The sequence below is a fragment of the Myotis yumanensis genome, unplaced genomic scaffold (assembly GCF_028538775.1).
Source record: "Myotis yumanensis isolate MYYU_CA2020_CCGP unplaced genomic scaffold, mMyoYum1.0.hap1 SCAF_6, whole genome shotgun sequence".
NCBI lineage: Eukaryota > Metazoa > Chordata > Mammalia > Chiroptera > Vespertilionidae > Myotis > Myotis yumanensis.
The window spans coordinates 53,268,049-53,294,923 of NW_027223757.1; the positions used below are offsets into that span (position 1 = coordinate 53,268,049).

Sequence of the window (26,875 nt, forward strand, 5' to 3'; positions counted from 1 at the left end):
TCCTAAATTAAACAACCCTTAAGGGAAACCATTAAATGCAATTAGAATCCAGTCAATAAGATATGAGTGGAAAGTGCTTAATATTTACCTAATTTTTTCCATAGTATGAAAACTCCTGAAAGTACATTAATAACCTTATAAAAATAGAGAATTCAATAATGACAGTTTTGGATATTTTCGGTGAATTCTGGAATATGATCTTGCTATAAGTTTTAAACCAAGTATTTTATATTTGGCCTCATTTTAGATTAAGTTTGAATTAAATATTTAGAAACATTCTGGGATGGAATGGTTACTATCAATAAGGTTGGTTGCATCACATCTTTATAAATCTCAAATGTAGATCTTAGAAAATTATAAACATTCTATACATAAACTTGGACATTGCAGAGTGGTTTTAAAAGGATACTGAATAATGTCATTCCTTTCTTCTGAGGTTATAGAATTGGCATCTGTTTTTTCAGCAGCTGTCACAACTGTTGCAAAAGCCTTTTGAGAGAGAAGACAGAAGAAAATAAAAATCTCTACTGTTGCCAAACATCTTTAATTGCCCTTGATGGCTCTATATGAAGCCAGGTCAAGCACTGCCGCTGCTAACTGGCACATTTTTAACAATTACACCAAGTTTCAGATTCTCAAAACTATATTGATATTCACTTTAAACCAAATACACATTAAAAGATAATAGAGTTGTTCCTGCGTAATGTTATTTCAGAGAAGAAATGTGCAGAGAAAAATTACTAGTCAAAGTTGAAAAGCAAAGGATGCACTGAATCCTCTACTCCCAACCTCCATTACCCCAGCAAAATGCCTGTTTTTCTTGGAAGCAGCCAATTATTTTTAAGTGGTGACAACAGATCTGTAAAATAAGGCCTTCAACAGTTAACTTTGTAATATTCTGAGGAGGGAAAGAATCATTACTTAAAATAAGAACAACAGTTGTCCATGGCCTTGCCAACTATTCCTTGTGCTTCCTGATTACTAGTGTAATTATTCTAATGTGGGGTTTTTTTTGTTTATGCTATAAGAGAAATGGTAGTTAATATACTTTTATTTTGTGGAATAACAAAACTGATCTAAACTGCTCACCTTCTGCTTACTGTTATCTTGGATTTGATCCCATGAATGCACCATTGGCTTGGATCAGAGTGCAGGGGACTGGGAGTGGGACTGTTGAACAGTAAGCTCCTATTTTCGAGAAATTTCTGAAGCATGAGGTGATTTATGCTTTCCAAAAAAGACATTAAGAAAAATACCCCAGGAAAGTGTCATGGATAGTGTACAAATACACAGTTTGCTCTTCTCCCTCCACTTACCTCTGACCAGTCCACAAGGTTGATTAGCCTGCTGCACTCGAGGTGCAGTTTATATGCTATGCAGATGTCTGGGGCGACATTTGGAATGCAGCCTTCTTCACTTTTCAGTGCTTCATTCTAAAAATTACAGTAAACTAAGATGATTACCTTTCAGAAATGATTAGGTACAAAATCAGACAATAAAACCCCTGACCTAAATTTAGTAAATCAGTAAGTGGAATATAATTTCCTTTATTTAGTGAGTTGCATTTACTCTCCAACAGTTAACTGCTTGTTTAGGATTAAGTCTTGGTCATAATCCTGGTCACTAAAGAATACTCCCAGGATCAGAAGACAAGCATATTTTTCATTTTATTCTTTTTTTTTCATTTTAATAATACATTACTAATTTCTGAGACCCTAATGCATTTCTGGTTTCCATAAAAAGTTTTGGAATTCTTTGTGGATTTTCAACACAATGCTACTTCCAACATTTGAAATTACTTGGATTCTAGCAATTACTATATTGTATTAATACCAACACACTACTATCAAGTCTATAATTCCAAAGGCTTATCAACACTGCAGATCCTAACCCTTACAAAAATCATGAGTGTTTTTCAATTTATTTGAAATCCATGGTTCTTACTTAGAAACAAAATCTTTCTCACACATTCACTTACACATGGAATTTATAATATACTAGAGGCCCGGAGCATGAGATTCATGCCCTAGGGCAGCAGGGGTGGGAGGGGTCCGTCAGCCTGGCCTGCGCCCTCGGCCCAGCTTCTGGCTGAGCAGCACTCACCCTGTGGGAGCACACTGACCACCAGGGGGCAGCTCCTGCATTGAGCGTCTGCCCCCTGGTGTTCAGTGCATGTCATAGTAACAGGTCCTTCTGCTGTTTGGTCGATTTGCATAGTATGCTTTTATTATATAGGAAGGATACTCCCAAAGACTGCTAAAATCACACCAGTTCTTTTCTGTGACCTACCACTAGCAAGAATTATTTTGTAAGAGACTTAATGTGTGCTTTATATAATAAAAATGACTTGATATTTTGTGCTGTGAATATGAAATTACTCAAGCTCCCCCACTACCCACCATCACTGAAGACCACTGATTTATATCTTCCCACTCAAGATTTCTCTTGTAATGCTTAGCATGCCTGTGTGCCATTTTGGAACAGGAAACTAGTACATTAGGATACTTCATAGGTTTCATGGAGTCACTTCTTAGGTGTCCTTTGTGTTAAGATTTCTACATGGTAAACTGAGTTGACAACTTAGTAACTAATAAATTAACTTAATATTAACTTATTAAAAAACTGTCAACAAAATTTTTAATATATGTATATAACTTACTGCAATATAGCTTACTAAAATGTTTAAAGTGACCACTTTACCTCGCTAAAGAAAGTTGATTTTTAAGATCCTGATTTGTCTTGTATTCTCAGTATAAACAACTTCGTAGAACTATCAAATGTGTCTGGTTTTAGGAGTCTATCCCTGGCAGATTCTGGCCATCTGGAGATGCTCTCTCAGAATAGATCTTTCCTTGGTTTAAAATTCAAGATGAAATCCCAGAGCATTTCTAAGTAATTTTAGTAGGCCATATAGTTTGAGCCATTATTTTGCTGTTATTGTAGGAAACATTTCTTTTATTTCACAAGAGTAGTAGCATTTTACTCAAGTTTTAGTATCTATCTTCTGATTTTATCACACGAAGGGGAAGACATTTCCAATGACCCAATGTTGGCAGCATTAGTTGACTTGATTATTTTCACTGGCTTAGAAAACACCCTCCGAAGTCTAAAGGATTTTTAAAGGTATCTGACAGAGGTGCCAACTAACTGCCTGGTCACTAGGAACTGTAAATTTATGTTTTTGTGATAAATAATTCCTGGGGTCTGACCCAAACTGTCAGAGAGATGAATCTGCTCCTTACCTTGAGATAATAATAGGGGTTGTTGAGTGCAGTGTGGAGGGCCATGCGCGGAGCAGCATTGAGGTGCTCGTGAAGGGTGTGAGCAGCGGTGAAGTACACCACCTCGTGCAGAGGCTGTGTCTCAGGAGGCAGAAGGTATTCTCTGAAACAGCCCAAGTCAGCTATCAGCATTTAGATAAGCACAGGTTTAATTTCAATGTAACATTTTTGTGAATCTGAGGGAAGACTGAGCAATTTGCTTAATGGGCAAAATCAATAACAACCAAAAACAAACAAACCCAAATATCAAATTCAATGCAGGTTTACAAAGAATTGTACCTATTCCATTATTTTTTAAAACTTCCAGAACTCTTTAGAGCACAAGAAACTATATTTGTTCTGATTTAAACCTTTAAGAACGAATGCACATAAATTACATTTCTGCTATGAACCTTTAAAGTACAATTTCTTAAAGTATTAAAGATATACTTTCTTAAATTGTTTAGAAAACCAAGATATCCACATTCCTGCCAGAGCAAACACTTAACTCTTGCAAATATTAAACAGGCCTTGTGCCTGGAATTAAGAGTTTACAAAATTCTTTTTGGATCACAGAAAGTGTTTTAATTGGTATCTCTCATAGAAATGGTACCTTGAAAGTTTTTTATGTTAGAATTACTTTTTACTTTAGAAGGCAGAAAAGGCTAAATGATAGCTTCAACGGTATTGAAAAACAAGCAAATTTAAAAAGTGTAACTTGGGATTCTTCTGAGCTAGATGATAAACATAATTAAATCTGAACTTAAAAAATAAAGCATTAAAAAATTCAGTTTGAGCCAATGTGGCTCAGTTAGTTGGAACATTGTCCCATGCACCAAAATGTTGTGGGTTTGTCCTTACATTGCAGTGTATACAGGAGGCAACAAATAAATGTTTCTCTCTCACATTGATGTTTCTCTCCCTGTCCCTTCCTCTCTCTAAAATCATTTTTTTAAAATTCCCTTTGAATGTATAATGAGCCCATCAGCTGGTCTCAACCATGATAGCGACATAGGTCTTTGGTGGCCTAGAGGGTAACAAATTGGAAGAAGTTTTGGTATACACTACCCAAAGACAGAGTAATAAGTCACTAATTCAGTGAACTCACATGCCTTCAGAAAGATTCCTGGGGCTTAGTCCAGTCCTAGCCTTAAAGTATTTTGGCCACATGACAGACTGTAACAGCTCCTTTTCCCATGTGTGCAAGCAGCGCATTTACCTCAGCCCAGTTACCAGGGAAATCACCCTCTTCTTCCTGGAGTCCTGGCTTTCTCCCTCTTGCAGAGGATACCATTCCCCAGAAAATCCCACTATTCCTGCTCACCAGTGTGTCAGTGGAGGAAGAGAAAGTGAAGAGGGTATTAACCATACACATCACTCCCCAGTATCTCCTTCCTCCCTGTCTCAAGAGCTCCTGGCCCCCAGCTCAGTCCACTTATGTAGACATCTGCAGTCAATCAGAATAAAAGCCAATTGCTAAGAGTATGACCTAAGGACCAGCATTATGTACCTCAAGTACTGCTAACACCTTACTCAAGATTAAGTTAATTTAGCTATAGCCATAGGAATGGTTTCTGTGATGCTGAATGCCACCCTGGATGGCTGGTTACTCATTTATAATTTCTGACCATAAACTTCCTACACCAACCTCAGGCTGTTTCTCCCCAATCATTAAAGACTCTATTGATGTCCCTGCTATGTAATAAGGACTGGAAGTTTAACAAGGCAACCAGATAGTCAATTTCAGAAAAAATTATTGTCTCACATTTGTAATCCTCTCCCTTTTCAATATTTAATGTTTAGAATTCCTAAGGGAAAAAGTCTTTTTTAATATCCTCAAAGTATCTCCATCAGAGGTAATATATTTGCCTATATTTTGTTTCCACTGGGCTACATTAAGGGAACAACAACTATAAACCTGGAGATTGGCACAGAAACATTCTTCTGCAACTTATTTGCTGTGAGAAGAAATATGCAATTAGTCGGACACTACAACATCTACCATGCTCATTTTGGATTCAGATCAGACAGGTGTTTTTAGGGAACTGGTAGAACCACTTAGTATCAAGGGCTGAAAAGTTGAAGCTTGTATTTTGGTGAAAACCGTTAACTTAGTCTCTGCTCTCAGTCGTCTCAATAAGGCTCATGGTACACTGGGAACCCTGCCTTTTGGAGTCTACTGCTTATGTTTATCTTTTTCCCCCCAAGCAGTATGTTTAACTGGATAATTTCCACAAACTATATATGAAGTTTCTAACTATCACAATTCAGTGAAGTACAAAACATTAAGTAACAGGCTGTGGGAAAAGAAGGCAGCACCAATGGTAGCACCTTCCAATCTTGGTTGGCCTAGGGGTAGGGGGTGTGGACGGTTTCTTTTTAAACAGAGTCCCTCATTTCAATGTACAAAAGAATTACTACTGATATAAAATTGAATTGCAAACAAAAGTAGACTAAAAAGCAAATACTACTCTACTTTGGGGTGGAAATGGGAGGAAAGAATGAGTCTTTCGGAGTCAGAGGGGAGAGTTGGGGGAAGGTGATGTTGCTGTGACCCCCGGTGGCCACTCAACACGGCTGCACTTTTACTCTCGGTGGTTTCAGGAAGGTCCGATTTTTCTTTTCTTCCCCTTGGTATTTGCTTCCAAGTTTGCCAAATGTCCACAAGGCCATCTTGACTTTCCTCAAACTTTTTCTAGCCACTCCCTCTCCCATTTAGCTTTTTAACTTAAATCTCTTCCTTTGTCACTTCCTTTCAAGCATCTCTTTGGCTTCTCTCTTCCTTTTAATTTCCAGCTCAGCAAAGTTTCACGGTCTGTTTGTATATATCACTTGATTGAACAGCTCTAGATCACCTTCCTCCTGAACTCAAAGCTCTTCTCGAACAACTGTAATGTGACTGATCCTTGGCAACAGTATGGAGAAATGAAGAGGGCCTTTTGACATGTCATCATACGGGGCCTGGGACTTTCCACAGTCAGTCTCTCGCTGGGCTTTAGCTGCCACATGACTTCTCGGGTCCCTTTTAGCTCTAATATGCTACGAATCCTAATCTCTTTCCTCCTGGGAGAGTCAATCTTAGTAAAGAAAGTCAACCCTAGTAAGGAAAATTTTGTGATTTCACAACATATTTCAATCATGTTCAGTTTTATTTTAGTAACTACTCAGAAAGGTAAAAGGTCAGACATATTAGGTCAAAGATCACAAATGGGAAATGGTTGTCTGGTTTCAGAGCCTACAATTTGGGATTAGTGAGAACAAAAGGAACCTGACATTTGGCTTAGAAATTATGCTACAATTCATTGCAAAATTATTTTTAGCAACTGCAATGGTACAACCTGGTAAAAAGGAAAATCCAGGAACTTGGGTCAGGAAACTTTAGGAACAGGGAAGCCAGCAGGGCAAGATTAACTCTACGAGTTCTATAAGGTCATTTCTGGTTTGTAGGTCAGTTCAACATTGCATTGCATCACTTTTATATGACACATTTCTCTCACTGTAAACTGCCTTTGTCATACTTGGTTGGTCATTTGGACCTCTTTCATGACATTAGTAATTTCTCCCCAATGACTAGGAACAATGACTCTGCCCCCACATTGTCTTGGAAAATGGAACTTTTCACTTTCAAGAAGGTCAGGTAATTTATCAGAAAACCACTTTTTGTCTTCAATAACTGAGCTGCTATATTTTTAGTACTTGATTCTATTCAGTATCTAGCTGGCTGTTTAGTTAGACTGCCATTAAAATATAATCAGCAATGATAAATAACAGTTTGTTTTCCTACTCTTTAACTATTAAGTCATTTTCTTTTTCTCACTTGCCTTGTTTTTCTATAGCAATGATCTGAGTTTCCCAAAAAGGGATCATCTTTAAAAAACAAGCAAGACTGGTAGGCTTCTAAGTTTGCTATGAGTACATTTCTCAACATGAATTTAGTGCTGATAATGAGTCGCACAGGTATTCTCTAGAATTATAAGTCCTTTCTTTACTCGGGATAAAATAGGACATTACGGCTAGTCTGCTCTGGGGCTTGGCCCAGGTCCAGCATACTCTTAGCAGAGATAGAGAAAGAACAAAGTGCAATAATCTGAACAATAAAGATTTAATTTTAAAAAAAAGAATAAAGTGCAATGCAAACACTGTGTTATTAGAGAGGGGAAAACGCTTTCTGTTTTCATCACCACCCCTCCTATCCCAGCCTAATGAACTAGATCAAATTTAAACCTGTACTTTTGAACTAGCTGTAAAAGAATGCACTAAGTCATTTTGTTTACACATCTTCATAAGGATGGAAAGACGATCAAAATTACAATTCTAAGCTGGAAGGAGGAACCTGAAAAGCATAAAGCCTAATCTAGGGGGAAGTGTCCCAAAATGGGTATGGATGCTATCACATCAGAGCTATTTGGGAAAATAGCCAGATTTTTAGCTCTCAAGAGCAACCACTCACCTCACCAGACTGTCAATGAAGTTCACAACTTTTTCTCTCAGGACTTCAAACTTGGTTTGTTTCTTTCCTGTTCTTCTTAACTCCTTCATTTCCAATAGTGACTGTGGATGGAAAGAACATAGCTTTTCTGGTGATCTAGAGAGAAAACCCCTCAGAGGCAGCTGATGCCCTTTGCCTAAGACAGAATATGCAAGAAAGAATCAGATCAAAATGGGTTCTTTTTTATTTTTAAGGTCTGGAAAGAATCTCTCCTCCTAGTGTTTTGCTCCAAACATTGAGTAAATTTTCAGGGAAAGAGGAAAAGGGCAGTTAACTTCGTTACTAAGTTATATGGCAGAGTGCTCACTATCCACAACTCATTACTTCATTTAAGTAAAGGACTTTCAAGGAAAAGAAAAACCTCGCCCTTTTGCCACACTAACAGAATAGATTTCCATGTGGTTTGCTTTTGCTTATATTGAAATTTTATTCTACATTTATCATAACTTGGTATCATGCTATACAAAGAAGGTTCTATACTCTGACGACCAAGATTCTAAAGTTAGAACTACCTGAAAAAGATTACAATGGGTATACTGTAGTTCAATTTCTGTTCTACATGACTATACATTTAAAAAATCAACAAAAGTATCTAAAACTAATGAGGTAGGCTCAACAGAAATACCAATAAATACATCAGATAAATAATTGGATTCTTTTTTGCAACTATGTTCCCATTTTCCCCATTGCCAGTTAATTTTCTCTCTCTGAGGCTACAGGAACAGTTTCCACCTATGTTCACTAGTAAATTCCAGACTGTGTACATGGAGAATGAGGCTGGCAGTGAGATAAATAGGATGTTTCATTTATAAGTAAATTACAAAATCTGCTTTGTTCCTGGGTATGATTTTAAAAGGAAAATAGAAATATCCAGGCAGAGCTAATCTAGAGTACATACTGGAAAAAAGGGAGTATCACAGGATGTCACTGGAAGGAGAAGTGACCTGACCTTCTGAAGATGATAGAGGTCTGTCTTCTGAAGCCCCTTTGACTGTGACCCGGAAGCATCTTCTTCCTCTTTGACTTCTGCTTTTAATACAAAACCAATATACAGCAACTGGGATAAATCCATTCAAGTCAGGAGAACCAACATTTCTACTATTCCAAGAGAAATACAGTTACATCTGGCAGGGGATCAAGGGTCCATCAGATAAATTATTTCTTCCAGAAGCTAAAGGTCAATAAATATTACATAACTTATGCTGCAAAGGGGTCTTGAAAAAACCAGCTACTGAATTTTTAAAATGTGACCACAATGAAAACAAAGTACAAACAAATACCCTCCTCCAAAAAAACCAATAGCATTTTTGACAAAATGCTATTAAAGTAATAAAGAGGGTGTGTAAAAGTTTTGACATAATCTACTAAAACACAAAGTGCACCTTTGCTCTTCAGCATAGGCCACAGTAAACCACATCTGGCCAGAGGTCCAGCTGTGCTTCTGGAGAGGTGAGGCTGTATACCCTCTTCCTCGTGCAAGGCAGCTGCTAGAACTGCACACTCACACGGCTCATTCGGGCCAAGTCTGAGACAGGAGAATGCAGCTAGAGAAGCGATCTTGTTCTCAAAGAATAAACTTCCTTTTAGCTATGGATTATTCTTGGTTCAAGAAAGATATAATTTAAGGTTAAAATATCTGATAAATTCTTTGTCCCATTTCATTAACATGTAGCAGAGTCTTAAAAATAAATATGACACTCTGACCTACTTAACCCCCCAAATGTAATTTTAAAACCAGACTGTAATATGTAATAAGTGTGAAGGAACCAGAGATAGCATATAGTCAAATATTTCCGCTTTTCCAATGTAGGGAGTTTTAATGTCACTTTATTAACAACAATGTGTCACTTTTGGAAATAGAGAAATTACAAACATTTCTTCGAGACACTAGTTTTGCTTCAACTTGTAAAATTCTTTATTCTTTACACTATTAATCATCTTAATCTCCATCCTTCCCATTAAGCTACATTACTTCATGTAGTATTAGCACATCATAGAATTTGTTCATTAGCTTATGTTACATGAACTCTAATTAAAATTATATATGCAGTTTCATTTTACAAATATCTGAGTCCAATTTTGGTGTGGTTTATTTATTTATTTATTTATTGATTGATTGATTTCCGAAAAGAAGGGAAAGGAAGAGAGACAGAACATCAATGATGAAAGGAAATCATTGATCAGCTGCCTCCTGCACGCCCCCTACTGGGGACCAAGCCAGCAACCTGGGCATGTGCCCTTGACCAGAATCAAACCCAGGACATTTCAGTCTGCAGGCCTACGCTCTTTCCACTGAGCCAAACCAGGTAGGGATGAGTCCAATTTTGTAAAAGACTGAAATTTACCTAATTTATGTTAAATACTCCTAAGTCTTTTGCCCTATTTATGTCCTTAAAATGGACCTTCACTGTCCCAGTGACCATAATTAGGGGGCATTTAAAGTGTGAATCGGTGAGAAAAGAACAATGAGCTGGTGATTAAGAGAGGTAGGTACTGGTCTGGGTGCTAGCTGGCTGTGGGATTTTGAGCAAGTTCCTTTCTCCTCTGAGCTTTAGATTCTGTATGTAGCTGGACTCAATGATCTCCACAATTACCAATTACAGCCCTTTTGAAACATGGTTATAGGCTCATGCCCACCCACAACCTGGAGGGAACCCACCCCTTAGTCTTGTGGGGTACTTCCTCCTTTTGCCTGTTCCTGCCACTTGCTCTTTCACCTTCCATTAACTAAGCATTCCTCCGGTGCCTAACACTGCAGCAGGGAGATGGGGAGGGGTATCAGCAAAAGTGGTTTCCTAAATCCAAAGGCTTTACAAGACAAAGGAACACTTGCCAAACAGGAAGGATTGCTATGGGCATTACAAGTAAAATATTTCCACGAATCCATGTCCAATCTATGTGCTTATACATTATCCACCAAGCTGTCTCTTTCCCCCAAGCTCCATTAAAATTTTCCTGAATAGGGGAAATGCTTTACCAAAAGAATTCCATACTTTGGCTTAGAGAGAGAGCAGAAGAGTCCACGAGAGTTAATGATCAGTACCAATCTGTGGTGCCCACAAGAACAAGAAGTCCTGGAGCGTGAGAGAACAGAACATGGCTACTTGTACACAACCAGGCACCCCAGCATCTGGCAAATATAAATATGGTCACATGGGGGCCATGAAAATAAGGGAACTGGTAATCCTTCAACACAGAGAAATGGCAGGCTGCCTCAGTTCACTTTCACTGAAGGATTCAGGCTCTTGTAAGTCTGATTAAAGCAGACCTCATGCACTGGTAATCAGCACACCAATGAGCCTCACTGCTGTGAAAGCAGTTGAGAACTATTAATTTTTCAGGCTTACTAATGACTTATGCAGTGTTTTTGAAATCTATCAAGGACCTGATGGAATGCTTAAGAAAAAAAATCTAAAAGGAGTCCTTAATTACGATGCCCTGCTAATCTCATCAATCTTAATATTTTTGTCCCTCCCCCACCTTTTTTATAAAGGTAAGTCCTCCAAATTATCCATCTGCACAAAGAATGTTTCTATTTTTCGCCCATTTGATGTTTTTCATTGCTTAAACCAAAGCTGGAAGATAACCATTTGACCTGTTTGTAATTATCAATATGTAATATTCTGAGGCTTGGTATACTGACTGATCATGAACTACTTTATGCCTTCATCTCTCAATACATCTGAACATGGAGTTTTCCATGTCATTTTAGTTACATGACTTTCATAGCCAGTAAAATTGGCAGGATATCATCTTCTCACCATCCAGGCTCTGAAGCTGGGCCAGGAGCTCCTCTATCCTCTTTTCTGTGCTGCCAAGCTGCTTTTCAGAAGAGGACTTTAAAACGCTGAAACACTTCTGAAGGATGGTCATCAGTTCGTCCTTTGCCAACATTCTAGAATAGAATCAGTGACAGGAGATGTAATCTAACTGGAACATTAATGAGGTTAAAAAATATTGTCTACATATGAAATGAGCTACCAACATTTGTTGGAGAGATTTTCCTCAATATGTATGACATTCAGAAGTATTCAGTAGAGTTCTCATGATGAAGCTCAGCTTAGAAAGTTTACAAACATGTGGGTTCAAAGTCTGGCTCTGGCACTTACCATGTCTGCACTATAGAACAAATTACCAAACACCCCTGATCCTTGGTTTCCTGTCTGTAAAATGAAACAGGGACTCACCTATTTCACAGCTTAGAATGGAGGCTTAAAAACTAATGAGAAGATGTATTTGAAGAATCTAACACAGCGCTTACCATACAGTAGGCATTGAAGGTTTCCCTTCACTTCAGATATAAATGTAAATATGAGACAAGAAATGTTTGCTGAGGAAATAACACTTATGCTAAAAGAAAGCTTGCTTGGAAGGACCAGAAGAGTATCACAATAATTTCTCTAATTACTATTTTAGCTATGCTTTATATCTTTTATGGGCATTATAAACATCAGTCAGGAAATCCACTTAACTTTAAGTAACATGGGAAATTCTGCTTGTTTTGTAACAAGCAGAAGAGTTGTGTAACTCATTTAAGGCCATATTGGAAATCTTTGTTAGAAATGGAGAAAGAACACAGATATTCTCAAATTAAAATCCTGTTCTCAGAGCCATTACTTATAGGATCTCTCCACTAAGCTCATATTCAGTAACAGAATGAAATGGAATCAGGTAAATATTAGTAATGTTAAGCGCTATGACATAAGTATACAAGTTATTCTCAGCAAACAGTCCTAAATTATGAAGACTACAATGATTAAAACTTCTTATATTAATCATGAAGAAACAATCAGACAAATCCAGAACGTATGCAATTCTGCAAGATAATTCTCTTATGTTTGACAATTTTCATAATAAAAAATGGGGAAAAATACTAATATTACTAAGTTAGGGGGAAAATACAAATCTAACTAGATTATGACTACTGAAAAAATTAACCTGGTTACTTCAACTAAAATTTAAATGCAGACTGAAAAACAAAAAATATCATACAACCAAACCAATAAATATAGAAACTGGTAGGGGTGGACAAAAGGCAAATTTTTCCTGATTTTAAGAAAACATGTAAAATCTTCTCTTCTGCCCTGGTCAGTGTAGCTCAGTTGGTAGGAGCATCCTCCCATCCACCGAAGAGTCTAGGGTTCGATTCCTGGCCAGGGCACACACTTGGGTTTTGGATTACATCCCCCCAATTGGGGTGCGTACAGGAAGCAACCATTTTATGTTTCTCTCTTTCTCTCCCCCACATCCCTCTAAAAATCAATGAAAATATATCCTCAGGTGAGGTTTTTTAAAAAAAAGTGATGAATTATGTTAAATGCTGATAATAGTTTAAAAGTACAAATGCACACGGAGAATAGACCATTACATTTAGGTACAAGAAGGTCACTGTTGACCTTGATCAAGGTAGTTGTGCAAAAAACAAGTAAGTTAGAGAGAGAATGGGAGGAGAGGAATTGAAGATAGTGTGATAATGCTTTCGAATTTTGGTGGATTCCATCCAGCACATTGCTTTCAAAGAAATAGAATAAAACTGAAAAGAAAATATTTGAATTTAAAATATAAAAGCCATCATACTACATTACTTTGAAGAGAAAGGAAAAAACACATCTAGGATAGATCATATTAATGTGGAAAATGAGCTATTTATCTTTAACCAACTTGATTAAGTGATTATATCACCATCAAGTAAATGGTTCAAAAAAGGCTTGTGGTACTTACTGTGTTAAAAGTTTTATAGGTTGCCATAAAAAATGTTTCCTTAACTGAGACAGAAAGAGAATCCTTTAGCAATCATTAAAAGCAATCATCCTGCAGGGCAATGGAGTGTTCTGCTTCATTGTGCAGAATAATTTCTGGTTAAGTACTGATTATATAAACGTCTGATTGAGAACAGACTATAAGGAGAAACTAGTCAATCCACGGCTAATGCAAAGATCTGAATAATGAGCTCGCAGGTTTTCAACACACCATTATAAAACTGCTTTGAAAAATATTCAAAAACGTAAACCTGAAAATATATCAATGAAGAAGAAAAAATAAAAATGCTTACAAAAAAAAAACTACAAACATTCAGAGATTATCTTCTTCAAAGACAACACAACAAAGCAATTGTATATGATCATGACAAGTGAAATAAAAATATGCATAATTCCTCCAAAGCCTCGATATTTCATCTTAGATGCCACTTCTCCAAGAAACTGCTCAACCTTCAAATGAAAGTTAACTGTACAGTCTCAGTTCCTCAGCACACGAAACCTCACCCATCACAGCCCTTATTACTCTGTATTTAATTGCCTATCTACTTGTCTACCTTAATCTCTCACTTGGGCAAAATTCAATGTAGGTAAAAACAAGGGTCATCTTTGCCATCAGAGGCTCAACATATCGAGCACAAAAAACTACAAAAGTATAACGCTAAATTCACAAGAAAAAATAAGTTGTCAAACTAAGTTTGATTAGCTATTTCTCCATTTTATTTCTTAGCTACCTATTCATTTTACTAGCAGAAAAGTAGTAGTGGGCATTCACTTTAACAAAAAAAACCTAAAATACAAATTCAGATTATTTTTTCTGTTTATTGATATAAAAAAAACCATGGCTCACTATTAGCAATTAAATACTTTATTCCAGTCTTGGACTAAGAGATCAATTTGAGATCAATGGCCCAAAGTCACCCAACTTCTCCACAATTAAGACTTATCTTTTCCTTTAATGGCTTCATTTCTTCCTCAATTTCTTTTTTATTTTTTATTTTTTTTTTAAAATATATTTTATTGATTTTTTACAGAGAAGAAGGGAGAGAGATAGAGAGTTAGAAACATCGATGAGAGAGAAACATCGATCAGCTGCCTCCTGCACATCTCCCACCGGGGATGTGCCCACAACCCAGGTACATGCCCTTGACCGGAATCGAACCTGGGACCTTTCAGTCCGCAGGCCGACGCTCAATCCACTGAGCCAAACCGGCTTCGGCTCAATTTCTTTTTTAATTGACTTGAAAGAGAGGAAGAGGGTAGAGAGAGAGAGAGAAACACTGATGTGAGAAACATCGATCAGCTGCCTCTTGCACATTGCCCGACTGGGAACCGAACCTGCCACCTGGGTATGTGCCCTGATTGGGAATTGAACCCAGCACCTTTTGGTGTATGGGGCAATGCTCCAACCAACTGAACCACCTGACCAGGGCTCCTATTCCCTTATTTTCTAGAACAGTGTTTCTCAAAGTGGTTCCTGGACCATATGTCCAAATTTGGTGGAGTGCTTGTTAAATTCAGGTTGCTACTGACCACCACACCGAGGTTCCCAATAATAAGATTCAGAATTTTGGGGGAGAGGGCATAAATTTACACATTTAATATACCTCAGCTGATTCTTATGCACACTAAAGCCTGAAAAGCATTACTCTAAAAACATTACTCTCAACATATTTTGCTGTAAAATGAACTTCAACAGTTCAGCAGTTTGTCTGACTTTACCACAAGCCTACAAATAATTGTGGAGGACCCACTGTGATGCAAATTCAGAACTGGCAATCCCTGCTCTAAACGTAAGAAATGAGATGTTAATAGTGCAATCTCATGTATCTCCTGCATGGATAAATCTAGGCCAGTGATGGCGAACCTTTTGAGCTCGGCGTGTCAGCATTTTGAAAAACCCTAACTTAACTCTGGTGCCGTGTCACATCTAGAAGTTTTTTGATATTTGCAACCATAGTAAAACAAAGACTTATATTTTTGATATTTATTTTATATATTTAAATGCCATTTAACAAAGAAAAATCAACCAAAGAAATGAGTTCGCGTGTCACCTCTGACACGCGTGTCATAGGTTCGCCATCACTGATCTAGACCATCAAAAGTTAGATTACTGCTATTTAGGAAACATCTCACAGACTGTAGAACTGTGTCATTTTTCATAACTAGATCTTTAAATATCGTCTAAAGATGATCTGCAAAGTCAGAAAACAATGCATTATTTAGATTCCAAATCTCTAGTCTCTTTGAAGTAAGCTAAAATGATCAAATGTTTTTTGAGTCATGTTTTTTCAACTCAATGAAAGCTGAGCTATATATTACTGTTGAACTCGGAAGCCTTCCTCAGAAATTAGAATTTCTTTCAGTATAAAGTAAATTCCTTCAGCTATCAATCAACTTTAACTTGCAAATCTGTTTCTGCAACAAACTCATAAAGTTACACTCAGGATAAGCAGACTATACACTATGGCTTCTTTTATTTATGTCTGCAGCCTGTGCCAACATGACTAGCGTCAGGACATGAGAGGGAGGAGGGGTGGGGACGTTGAGTCCCCTGAAACTTGCTCAGCTGGCTCATTTTTAAATATATTTTTTATTGATTTTTTTACAGAGAGGAAGGGAGAGGGATAGAGAGTCAGAAACATCGATTAGAGAGAAACACCGATCAGCTGCCTCCTGCACACTCCCCAATGGGGATGTGCCCGCAACCAAGGTACATGCCCTTGACCGGAATCGAACCTAGGACCCTTGAGTCCGCAGGCCAACGCTCTATCCACTGAGCCAAACCGGTTAGGGCTCAGCTGGCTCACTTTTAAAAAGTGGGTATGCTCTGAATATGGACTATTGGCCACAAACCCATATACATTTCCTTTTACACTACCTTTCAAATAATTAAAACAGGATTAAAAAACAGATTGAACTTTCAAAATTCAGATTTAAATTCCAGCTCTGCTAACTGCAAAAAAGTCTCTCAATGTTTCTGGCTTTGGTTTCCTTATTTGGAATAAAATGGAGTAAGTATGGATGAGTACATCTCAATTGATGGGGTAGGGGGCAGAATAAATTCCCTAAAAAGGGGCACACTTTTCATTATCCCAATTTAAGAATCGTTGCCATAGCAATCCATCACTCCTAATGTGAGGGCACAGTACTCTTCAGGCCCAGCTGATCCATCACCTTCCTCTAAGTTGAGGACTGTGACTTAGATCAATCTTATTATGAAGCAAGGTTTTTAGAATTACGTATGTCTGAAAAATTCTTGATCTAGTATTTAGTTTCTAGATGGCTGCTGAGAGAGTCCCTCCAACAGGAAGGTAAATTTTTCATCTTAAAGTCTTTCATAGCTGACCAGGAAAAGCCAGTGTACTCCCTAGCTCACTGCAGAGATGGCGTCATTTTTACCACTTCCTGTTCCCAAATGGCATTTTAACTTAAATATGTCCTCATATAATTGGATATAGTTGAGTAAAAAATTAACCAATTCATATCCTGTATGTGGTCTTCATGCTCCAAGAGTTGACTCAGAGAGGAGAAGTACGGAAGACATGCAGAACCATGTACTCATATCAAATTATGACATATTATTAAGGCATACTTGCATGCTCCACACACACACATCAATGTCTGTTGCATAGATTTTTAAAATAACTGTGATATAAAATTCTGTAGATCTTTTCCAAAAAATCGTTGCCAAGACCAATGTCAAGAAGTTTATTTACCGATTATGTTTTCTTCCGGTTTTATGGTTTCAGGTCTCACATTCAAGTCTTTAATCCATTTTGAGTTGATTTTGTGAAGTATAAGATAGTGGTCTGGCCTCATTCTTTCACATGTATCTGTCCAATTTTCCCAACACCATTTATTGAAGACTGTTCTTCCCTCATTGTATTTTCTTGGATCTTTTGTCATTAATTGCCCAAATATGTGTGGGTTTATTTCTATTATGTTCCATTGATCTACCTTGTCTGTTTTTATGACAATACCATTCTGTTTTGTAATATAGTTTGAAATCATGAAGCATGATGTCTCCACCTACATTCTTCTTTCTTAAGACTATTTTGGCTACTAGGGGTCTTTTGTGATTCCACAAAAGAACGTTTTCAGTTGGTTAGATCATTATCTTGATACGCCAAGGTTGTGGGTTCAATCCCAAGTTAGGGCACATACAAGAGTCAACCAATGAATGCATAAGGAGAACAAATCGATGTTTCTTTCTCTCTCCCTCCTTCTCTCAAATCAATAAAAACATTTTTTTAAAAGAATTAAGTACTTTTTAAGGGTCACGAAATATTTCATCAAGTAGATCTATGGTTACTTTAGCATGTCACTTTCCAGATAACAGGGATTTTCAAGAGAAGATACTTAAGATGTTACTAGACTATGGTTCTAACAGTACCTTAGTTTTTCTTTCCGAAGTAACATTAATTAGAATTTTATTCTTAATTTCTTTCATCATTTGAATTGTTTGAAGACAGATGATAAGAATGTCTAGTTTCCTAAATTCAGATGATTCCTAATTAGAATGTCAAACTGACAAGTGTCTCTGACTTCCTGTCTCTGTCTAATCTGTATAAAGGGGAAAAGAAATCCAGTCCAGGTTCCCAGATTCCTTCCCTTTTGTAGTGCCCACTCTTGCTGGTCCTTTCTATAGCTGCTTTATTTGCTCTTAGTGCCTTTTACATTCCTATGTTTCTGATCTCAGCTTACCAAAATGACTAAAACTTTGCTTTCTATTGTTTTTGCTTTATGAAACCTCCAAATCCATAAGTACAGCTTCAAAGTGAAACCTGGATTAGAACCTGGTTCCATCAACAGTTAAGAGAATCTGGCAAATCACTAAAACACTATCTGTGCTTCAGTTTTCTCAGCTTTAAAGTGTGGCTAATAGTATATACTAGTAATACTTGAGTACTGAACTGGAAAATGTATTGAAAGTACATAATGCAGTGCCTGGCACCCTACAAGCCTTCACACAGAGTGGTTAATTATTCATGTTTTCCTACCCTAGTTTGGAATTGCTATTCATGATCCTTGACTTGTACCCCAAGACAACAGGCCAAGGGAGATACAGAAGGAAAAGAACAAGTCCTTCCCTGACAAAGGAATCTATGAGTTTGGAAATACCAACCTGGAGAAGGAAAACAATCACTAATCATGAAGGTTCAAGAGGAAATCTAGCAAGAATCAATTGGGTGTTTGAGATAGGTATGTTAACTTGAGTAGAAAACAAAAGAAGTCTCAGAAATATTTCAGTAGAAGTATATAAATACATAGAAATCTCTTACTGGCATTTCAAAAAATAAAATACAGCTTTTCAGTAGCAACCTAGTTTCCATGGGGAGTTATTTTTCCAAATAGCATAAAATTAGTTTCCCATTTTAAACTGCACCTGCTAGGTCCTAAACATTTGTATTATTAAGTCTCTGGACTTAAAGTGCTGTCAATGTGAATTTTCCTCCTACTGTGCCCATCTGTTCTTTTCTTGTGGGCCCAGAGGAAGCCAAAGCTTAATAAATATTCAGTTTTCAGACTTCTTTATATTTTCATATAAGCACTTATATCCACTGAGGAAAATTACAAGACTGTGTGCAGAAACTTAACTCACACTTGATTTTCCTTTTCTCACTGTCCAAGTGGTCACTATTTTTATGGAAGACTAAAGAGTCACCATACATATAAAGCCAAGGAAAACAAATGATTATAACTTTAAAAGATGCATTTGTCAAGGACAGTAACTGATCTTTGATAATAATAACTCCACAATATACCTTACTTATTCATGTAATATTAGGTAAATAATTTATGAATTATCCCATGTTGATGTGAACAGGGCTAGCTCAGGTGGGGAAAAGCATCAAAGCCACTGCCTACTCGTGGTTGCTCCTCAGCGAGGTCAGCAGTGACCTCCTTCACAGGATGCATTTCCCCTAGAGATGCTGCTCTGCCACTCAAGCAGCGAAGGGCCATGGTGAGCTCGCTTTCCATGACTGCCTTCCCTGCCACGATGTCAAGCTGGCTCCATGAGAACTATCCATACCTATTCGTGTAGTGTTACTATTTGACTTGTTTTACTTTAAAAATCACACTTAAAAACAAAGTAACACCAACAAAGAAATGGATGGTTGCTACATTAAAAACACTGTAAGCTACAAACATAAATTCAAGATAGATAGAAATATTAGACACACATGGCTACTTATAAAACTACTTGGCAGGCAGAGGTCTGGAGGAAGATGTTACATATTGGCAAGCTTAGAGCAGACTAAAAAAAACTACCTCAGCAGCTGCAAGGCCGATGCATACTCCTCTGAATCCCATATGTTCTTTTCTAAACATGTGCAGTACAGCTCTCTGATCTGTAAGTGAATAGCACACTTATGAGGAACCAAAAGTGATGTACTAAGTTGGCATACTACTAGTTTGACAAAATCCACATAAATAGTAAAAAAATTAGGGTCATTAAAAACAACCATTTTCTTTAGACGACAACAAAACTGGCATATATCACATGGATCAGTCTTTATAAGAACACCATTTGCATATAAGGAAAATGAAACTATATTGGAATTGGCTGTTAATCACTGGTCACTTTGCAACACAAAAATCATGAAAATGATAATGTGATTAATAAAAAAAAGGCTTAATGGCAGCAATCATTTTATAAACAAGTCATTTAAAAAAATATTTTTATTCATTTCAGAGAGGAAGGGAGAGGGAGAGTTAGAAACAGCAATGATGAGAATCACTGATGGGTTGCCTCCTGCAGACCCCCCACTGGGGCTCGAGCCTGCAACCTGAGCATGTGTCCCCACCTGGAATCGAACCCAGAACCCTTCAGTCTGCAGGACAACACTCCATCCACTGAGCCAAACCAGCCAGGGCAACAAGTCATTTTTTACATATTTATTCTCTAAACCTTTGAGTTAGGTGCAAACTTTTAAGAATACAAAATTCTTCCATTAAAATCCTACAGATGGTTCATGGGTTTATATGACACAAAGGCCGGCAGAGGATAATTTTGCAGGGAGAAGTACTAGTTCCCTTTTAGTTCTTAGTATAATGCAAGGTTAACCATTAAGCATTCTTAAACAGAATTTTTCCATTTCACTAAGGTGGAGGGTCACCTTTGTTTAAGTGATGGAAAGTGTTAAACAGAAAAAGCTGAAATGCCTTAGCACAAATACATTGTAGAGGAAGCAACATCAATAGGATTGATGCGGTCGTTTCTAGTTGTGGCCATCAGAGTAAAAAATATTGTTTCAATGACCAGTAATGGGTACAGCTGGAATGGATTTAGATTGTGCACTCACTGCAAGATTTGGATCCATTTCAAGTTCTGTGTCTGAATGCTACCGAAATCAAAGCAAGAAACTACCAATGTTCTGACTTCACAGATTCCAAATGAGGAAATTTTGGTTACCTGTCGACCCAATGGGTACTTGGGAAGAGAAGAAGTAAACTGATGAAGACATCTCAAAACCAGAAAGTAATTTGTATGGTACACATGCAGGCTTTCTAGTAATGATTGTGTCTCCTCCTAAAAAAAAATCACAGAATACATATGTAAGTCAGTAATTTAAAAAATACAACAATAAATCTACTTAATGGATATAATTTCAGAAAAACTGAAAAGAAATGATTCAGAATAACAAATTATCTTTCTCAATTCTGAGAATTTATAATGTATACAAATCCAGAGTAAAGGCTGGGTATTTTTTATTTAGTATAAAGTCTATTTTACACACACCAAAATTAATACTGTGATTTAATCTCCTATCTACAGCACTGCCACAAATACAAGTGTGGCCCCCAAAATACGAGTGTGAAAAATAGCATCTTAACTAGCCAGTGTGGCTCCTGGTCAGAGCACATGCCTAAGTCATGGGCTCGATCCCCAGTAAGAGGCACGCAAAGGGCAGTCCATTGATGATTCTCTCTCATCTTGGATGTTTCCATCTCTCTCTCCCTCTCCCTCATCTCTCTGAAATCAATATTAAGAAAAACAAACACGAAAAAGAGCACCTTGTTGGATGCCTGCCTGTGCCAGGCACCTAGTGTGTGCCAGAGCAAAGCAGGCCCTTACCCTCTACCTCACTGGCATCAGAAGAGTGAGGAGATGACCAGTAATTAACAGTTACTGCGGTCCCACTTACGATGTCTGCTTTTCTTAAAGTACAGCTAGAGCTGTGTTTGAAAGGGAAGAAACATCACAGGCGAGTCTGCCTTTTGTTGAGATTCTCCAATATGTACAGGTTTTTCTTTCACTTTACCAATTAAGAAAAAAATAGTGAAAAAGAGAAATCTAAAGCCAACAAGCTTTATAATTTAGAATTCGGTATGATATGAAAGATAGTGTGTTAAGAAACCGAAAGGATGACTAATCTTGCAAATCAATTTCAAAAGGTTTTTTTTTTAGGGGGGAAGGGAGGTTGAGGAGAAGGAGCATTGTTTTTTAAAACCTTCTGAAGTAGCTTAGAAATGATTTTAAAACACTGCATCCTAGCAAGAGCTTTTCAGGCCTCATATTTTCATGACTGCTTACTTCTGTAACATTTTCTTAAGAGGATTATGATTTGCTTTTCAGATTTCTTTTCTCTTCTGAGAAGTCAAATAAAGGACTTTAACTACTGGCCTGTCTTTCTTCGGTAATATCTTGCAGATACCCATTAATTTTAGTAGTCAACCATGCAGAAAAGAACACTTCAGGTATCAATAAATTCAAACAAATCTAAAAAGCAGCAAATCTGAGATATTTTCCTAAACTCTAAATCACTTAGAAATTAATTCCTTGTTTCAGCAATCTATGGATTAGCCCCTAGGCCAGTGATGGCAAACTTTCTGAGCTCGGCGTGTCAGCATTTTGAAAAACCCTAACTTAACTCTGGTGCTGTGTCACATATAGAAATTTTTTGATATCTGCAGCCATAGTAAAACAAAGACTTATATTTTTGACATTTATTTTATATATTTAAATGCCATTTAACAAAAAAAAATCAACCAAAAAAATGAGTTCGTGTGTCACCTCTGACACGCGTGTCATAGGTTTGCCATCACTGCCCTAGGCCTTAGGGCAAATAAAAAAAAAAACCTGAAAGCCTAGGGAAAATTTAAAAAAAAAAAAGCCTTTAATATAAAAATGTTTTTCTTCCCAGTATTTGAATTAGTTGGTTATTCAAAAATCTAGGTCTGCTATCATCATCAGTACACCAGTACATCAGTGCAAATGGTACTTTAACCACCAACTGGGAGAGCATATTTTAATTCTATGTTTACCGTCAACCAGCAATTTTTGCTGCAAGAATTTTTAAAACAGGTAATACCTGACTATTTAGTCAGCAACACTGATCTCTTTTCCCTTAGATTGTCAAATAACAAGAACGACAACAGCCAACACAACAATGGCCATCCAGTGTGAAAGAATCAAAATCATACCTATTTTTTTGTCAGGTCAGCAAAAAATGTATTTTTTGGTGTCCTACAGAACGTTAGTAATTAGTTTATGTGCCATGAGATAAAAAAAAAGATTGAATATCGCTGCTGTAAACTGTAACATAGAAATTGCATAAAGGCAACAATTGCTTCCCTTGATGAATGCTTAAATACCTTTTAAACAGGGGAAGCATTCCATAGAAAAAGGAATCTATTACTGAATAAAGTCATACTTTATGCTACTTGCACTACCCATTACTTTTACTCTGTGGAGTAACTATATATACAAATAACTGAGTGGTACAGTAGAATTGAAAAACATCTTTCCGGAATTTACTTGTATGAGGAGAGAAAAGAATACTTTACACAGCATGGGCAACATTGCACACTCAGGAACTGTGCCCTGGAGTGTGAGATTATTTGAAAACTCCATTTCAGATTTCTCAAACACTGATAAAGAACCCTGGGCACCTGCTCCTCAGCTTATACTAACTTTTCAATAAAGTGTCACAGAAAGTTGTGGGCTTTGACATCAGGCCTGGAAATTAATGCCAGATCTTCCATTTGCTAATTGTGACACTTTAGATAGGCAACTTACTTAATCACTTTGTGACTCCCCCATCAATACAAAGGGATGTAAAAACATCTGTCTTATGTGGTGGCTGTGACTCACAGTGAGGCAATGCATAAAAACTAATTGGGAAAAGCTATTAATATCCCCCCATTTCCCCCAAACATTTGCTCATGGAAAGGAAAGTAATTTTTCATTATTTAAAAAACCTTTTCAGTATTTTAAGGCCTAGTGTTTTTTATGATCAGATAATGATGACAATTATGAAAATAAGATGAGGCCACAGTCTTATATTTCAGGCACAAGCAATTATAGTAAATTTGAAAGTTCTGTTTCAGGTTCTTTTGACTTCTCAATTTTTCATGAAATACAGTTTCCTAAATGAAAGTTTTAAAGTTGAGAAGAAAAAAAAAGGTTTAATTACTAAAGCAACACTATGGGGCAAAAAACACGGTAAAAGTATATCCAGTCTCCTGCTATTTCATCTAAAACCTATAATTGCCTAACTAATAATAACTAATAATTTATCTTCAATTAAACCTATACATTAAAAGAAAATTATGAGGAATTTAAATGACTTAACCAGCCAGGAAAAATTATTACTAATCTATTTAATGAACAAATTCATAAAATCATAGCATTCCAGAGCCAAAAGAAACTCTAAAGATTATTTGGTTAAACTTCTTTTAAGGGTCTGAAAGCTATGAGTCATCAGAAGTTTCAGTCAATGATAGCTGTGTAAGCTTATTCTGCTTAATCAACTTACTACAACTTGATTGTTAATTGTCAGAGTATACTCTTTAGCCATTGTACCCAGTTGCACTGTACAATTATTCAAGGGACTATTCAGAAATAAGAAAATGCACAGAATCTTTTAGTCTTTCATCAGCTGCAAATGGTCTAATGTCCCACCTTAGTTTAAACTTCCTAGTGAATTTTATGCAAATGTACATGGTTTAGTCAGCTGAATTTTTTAATTTGAAAATGCACTCTCAAAAAGCCCAGTCCTTAAGTTTATAAAATACACAGTTGGGATATAGTTTTTTTGTTGTTTGTTTTTTAAACCTTAACTGCAATTTTTGTGTATGTGTGTTTTTTAATTCTTTATTGTTTAAAGTATTACATAAGTCTCCTTTTTCCCCCAATGACCTCTCCCTGGTTGCCCCTACCCCCCCAGCACATGCCCTCACCCCCCTACTGTCCATGTCCATTGGTTATGCTCATATACACGCATACAAGTCCTTTGATTGATCTCTTACCCCCTTACCCCTGACCTTCCCTCATAGATTGGACAGTCTGTCTGATACAGGATACAGTTTTAAGGCAATATTTAGTACACACAAGGTCCATAATTTCAAGGGAGTTGAAGGTTTTTTTAACACCTTGAGTCCAGTCAGAGGATAATGAAAGTGAATCATTTGTTTAGATTTGGATTTCACAGATTAGTATAATACTTAAAATAAGGTAAGGGAAAGATAAATAACATAGGGAGTCAATCTAGTTCAGTGGTTCTCAAGAATGGTCTCTAGCATTACCTGGAACCCTGCTGGAAATACAGAGCTACAATGAGAACCTCTGGGGATGGAGCCCAGAAATCTCCTTTAACAATCTCTCCAAGTGATTCTGATTTGATAATCATTGGTTTAGTTCATCAGCGTAAAGAGGAAAGTAGATTTTTAGGGCAGAAAGAGCCCAGACATAAAGAGTATACACTTTTTTTGGAATATACTTTGAGGTATATGACTTAGAAATCTTAGTTTAGAAACTAGGTACAAAAACAAACTCTAAGCCCATCCAGCATGGCTCAGTGGTTGAGTGTTGACCTATGAACTAGGAGGTCACGGTTCAACTCCCAGTCAGGGCACATGCCCAAGTTGCGGGCTTGATATCTAATGTGGGGTGTGTAGGAGGCAGCCAATTAATGATTCTCATTATTGATGCTTCTCTCTCTCTCCCTCTCTGAAATCAATAAAAGTATATTTTTTAAAAAATAAATATAAATAAACTCTAAGAGTAGGCATGTCTATATAACTATATAATCTATGTGACTATGTAACAAAATATTTTATATATAACCTATATATATAAAAGTCCAGCGACCGTTATGGCGGGAGGACTGGACGACCAGAATAACCAGTCGCTATGATGCGCATTAACCACCAGGGGGCAGACGCTCAACACAGGAGCTGCCCCCTGGTGGTCAGTGCGCTCCCACAGCTGGAGCTCCACTCAGCAGGAAGCAGGGCTCACGGGTGGTGAGTGCAGCGCCGGTGGAGCCTATCCAGCCTCCGCGGCAGCGTTAAGGAGCAGTGAGCAAGCAGTAAGGAGCTAGGGATCCCTCTCACAGCTGGACATCTCCCGAGGGGTCCCAGATTGCAAGAGGGTGCAGGCCAGGCTGAGGGACATCCTCCCCTCCCCCACCCCCACCCCCATGCACAAATTTCGTGCATCGGGCCTCTAGTATTTATATATAGTATATAAAACAGTATAGTATATAAAACTATGTATTTATATTGAGATCTTAATTTTTATAATAGTAAAAATAGTAACAATATGATTTACATTTACAAAAGTTTTAGTTATATTTGTTTTTAACTTACACTTGCTGAGCAGACTTTGATTATCACTAAACCTATAAGAAAATTGTACTAGGAATTATTATCTGATTATTTAGATAAGGAAATAGAGGCTTAAATAGGGTAAGTGGTTCTTGAGTAGCTGAAGATAAAATGTAAGATTTCTGAGTTTAAGATAAGGATCTTTCCCTACATCACGCAGTACCATATTTTAATGTGAAATTTTTTCCAATTTTTAAAATTGTAGCAAAATACACGTGAAGTTGAATTATATTTTATTCAAAAACAAAATTATAAAAAGAAAAAAGCATTATAAGAATAAAATATTCAAAGATACTTTCACTCTACACTATTCAAATCAACAGACACACTAATTTTTCATAGACCTCTTCTGTCCTTTGAATTCAGCAGGTAGCCTGCAGATACTTTTTCAGGCTAAGGGTATAAATCTTTATGCTCCTTCATATTCTATGTAAGTCTCAAAAAATATGCCTCTAAATGAAAAAACATAAAATTCTAAAATGAATTCGGGAAAGATAAGAAGCAGGCTGATGAGTGCAACAAGAACAAGTACAGTAGAAATAAATGCTTAGACAGTACACAAAAAGTTTCTGAAAAGCAGAGATAAATATCAGGCTATTTCTACAAGAGACTAGCCTAGACATTCTCTCCCTTTGTAACTCAATGGTTAAAGGTACTCTAAAAATCTATTCCTGGGCTTTTAAAAATACACTCTCGAAAGAAAGTTCTAGCAGGAAATGCACTTGGCAACAAGCTCACTTAGCAGAGAGCTA

The 26,875-nt window shown here is 37.1% G+C and overlaps 1 protein-coding gene across 3 annotated transcripts in view; it reads right to left on the reverse strand.

Annotated features, from left to right (window-relative positions):
• Positions 1-26,875, reverse strand: part of ORC3 (origin recognition complex subunit 3) — a 57,903-nt gene that overhangs the window by 3,655 nt on the left and 27,373 nt on the right. For 2 of the 3 annotated variants that reach the window (XM_070418111.1, XM_070418113.1), the window contains 8 exons: positions 20,926-21,042; positions 19,782-19,861; positions 11,511-11,644; positions 8,699-8,778; positions 7,711-7,811; positions 3,243-3,384; positions 1,317-1,433; positions 410-489 (listed from right to left, as the gene is read on the reverse strand). In XM_070418111.1, the coding sequence (XP_070274212.1) occupies positions 410-489; positions 1,317-1,433; positions 3,243-3,384; positions 7,711-7,811; positions 8,699-8,778; positions 11,511-11,644; positions 19,782-19,861; positions 20,926-21,042 (851 nt within the window). The remainder of the gene's footprint in view (positions 1-409; positions 490-1,316; positions 1,434-3,242; positions 3,385-7,710; positions 7,812-8,698; positions 8,779-11,510; positions 11,645-19,781; positions 19,862-20,925; positions 21,043-26,875) is intronic. The other variant, XM_070418112.1, reaches the window with a different exon arrangement.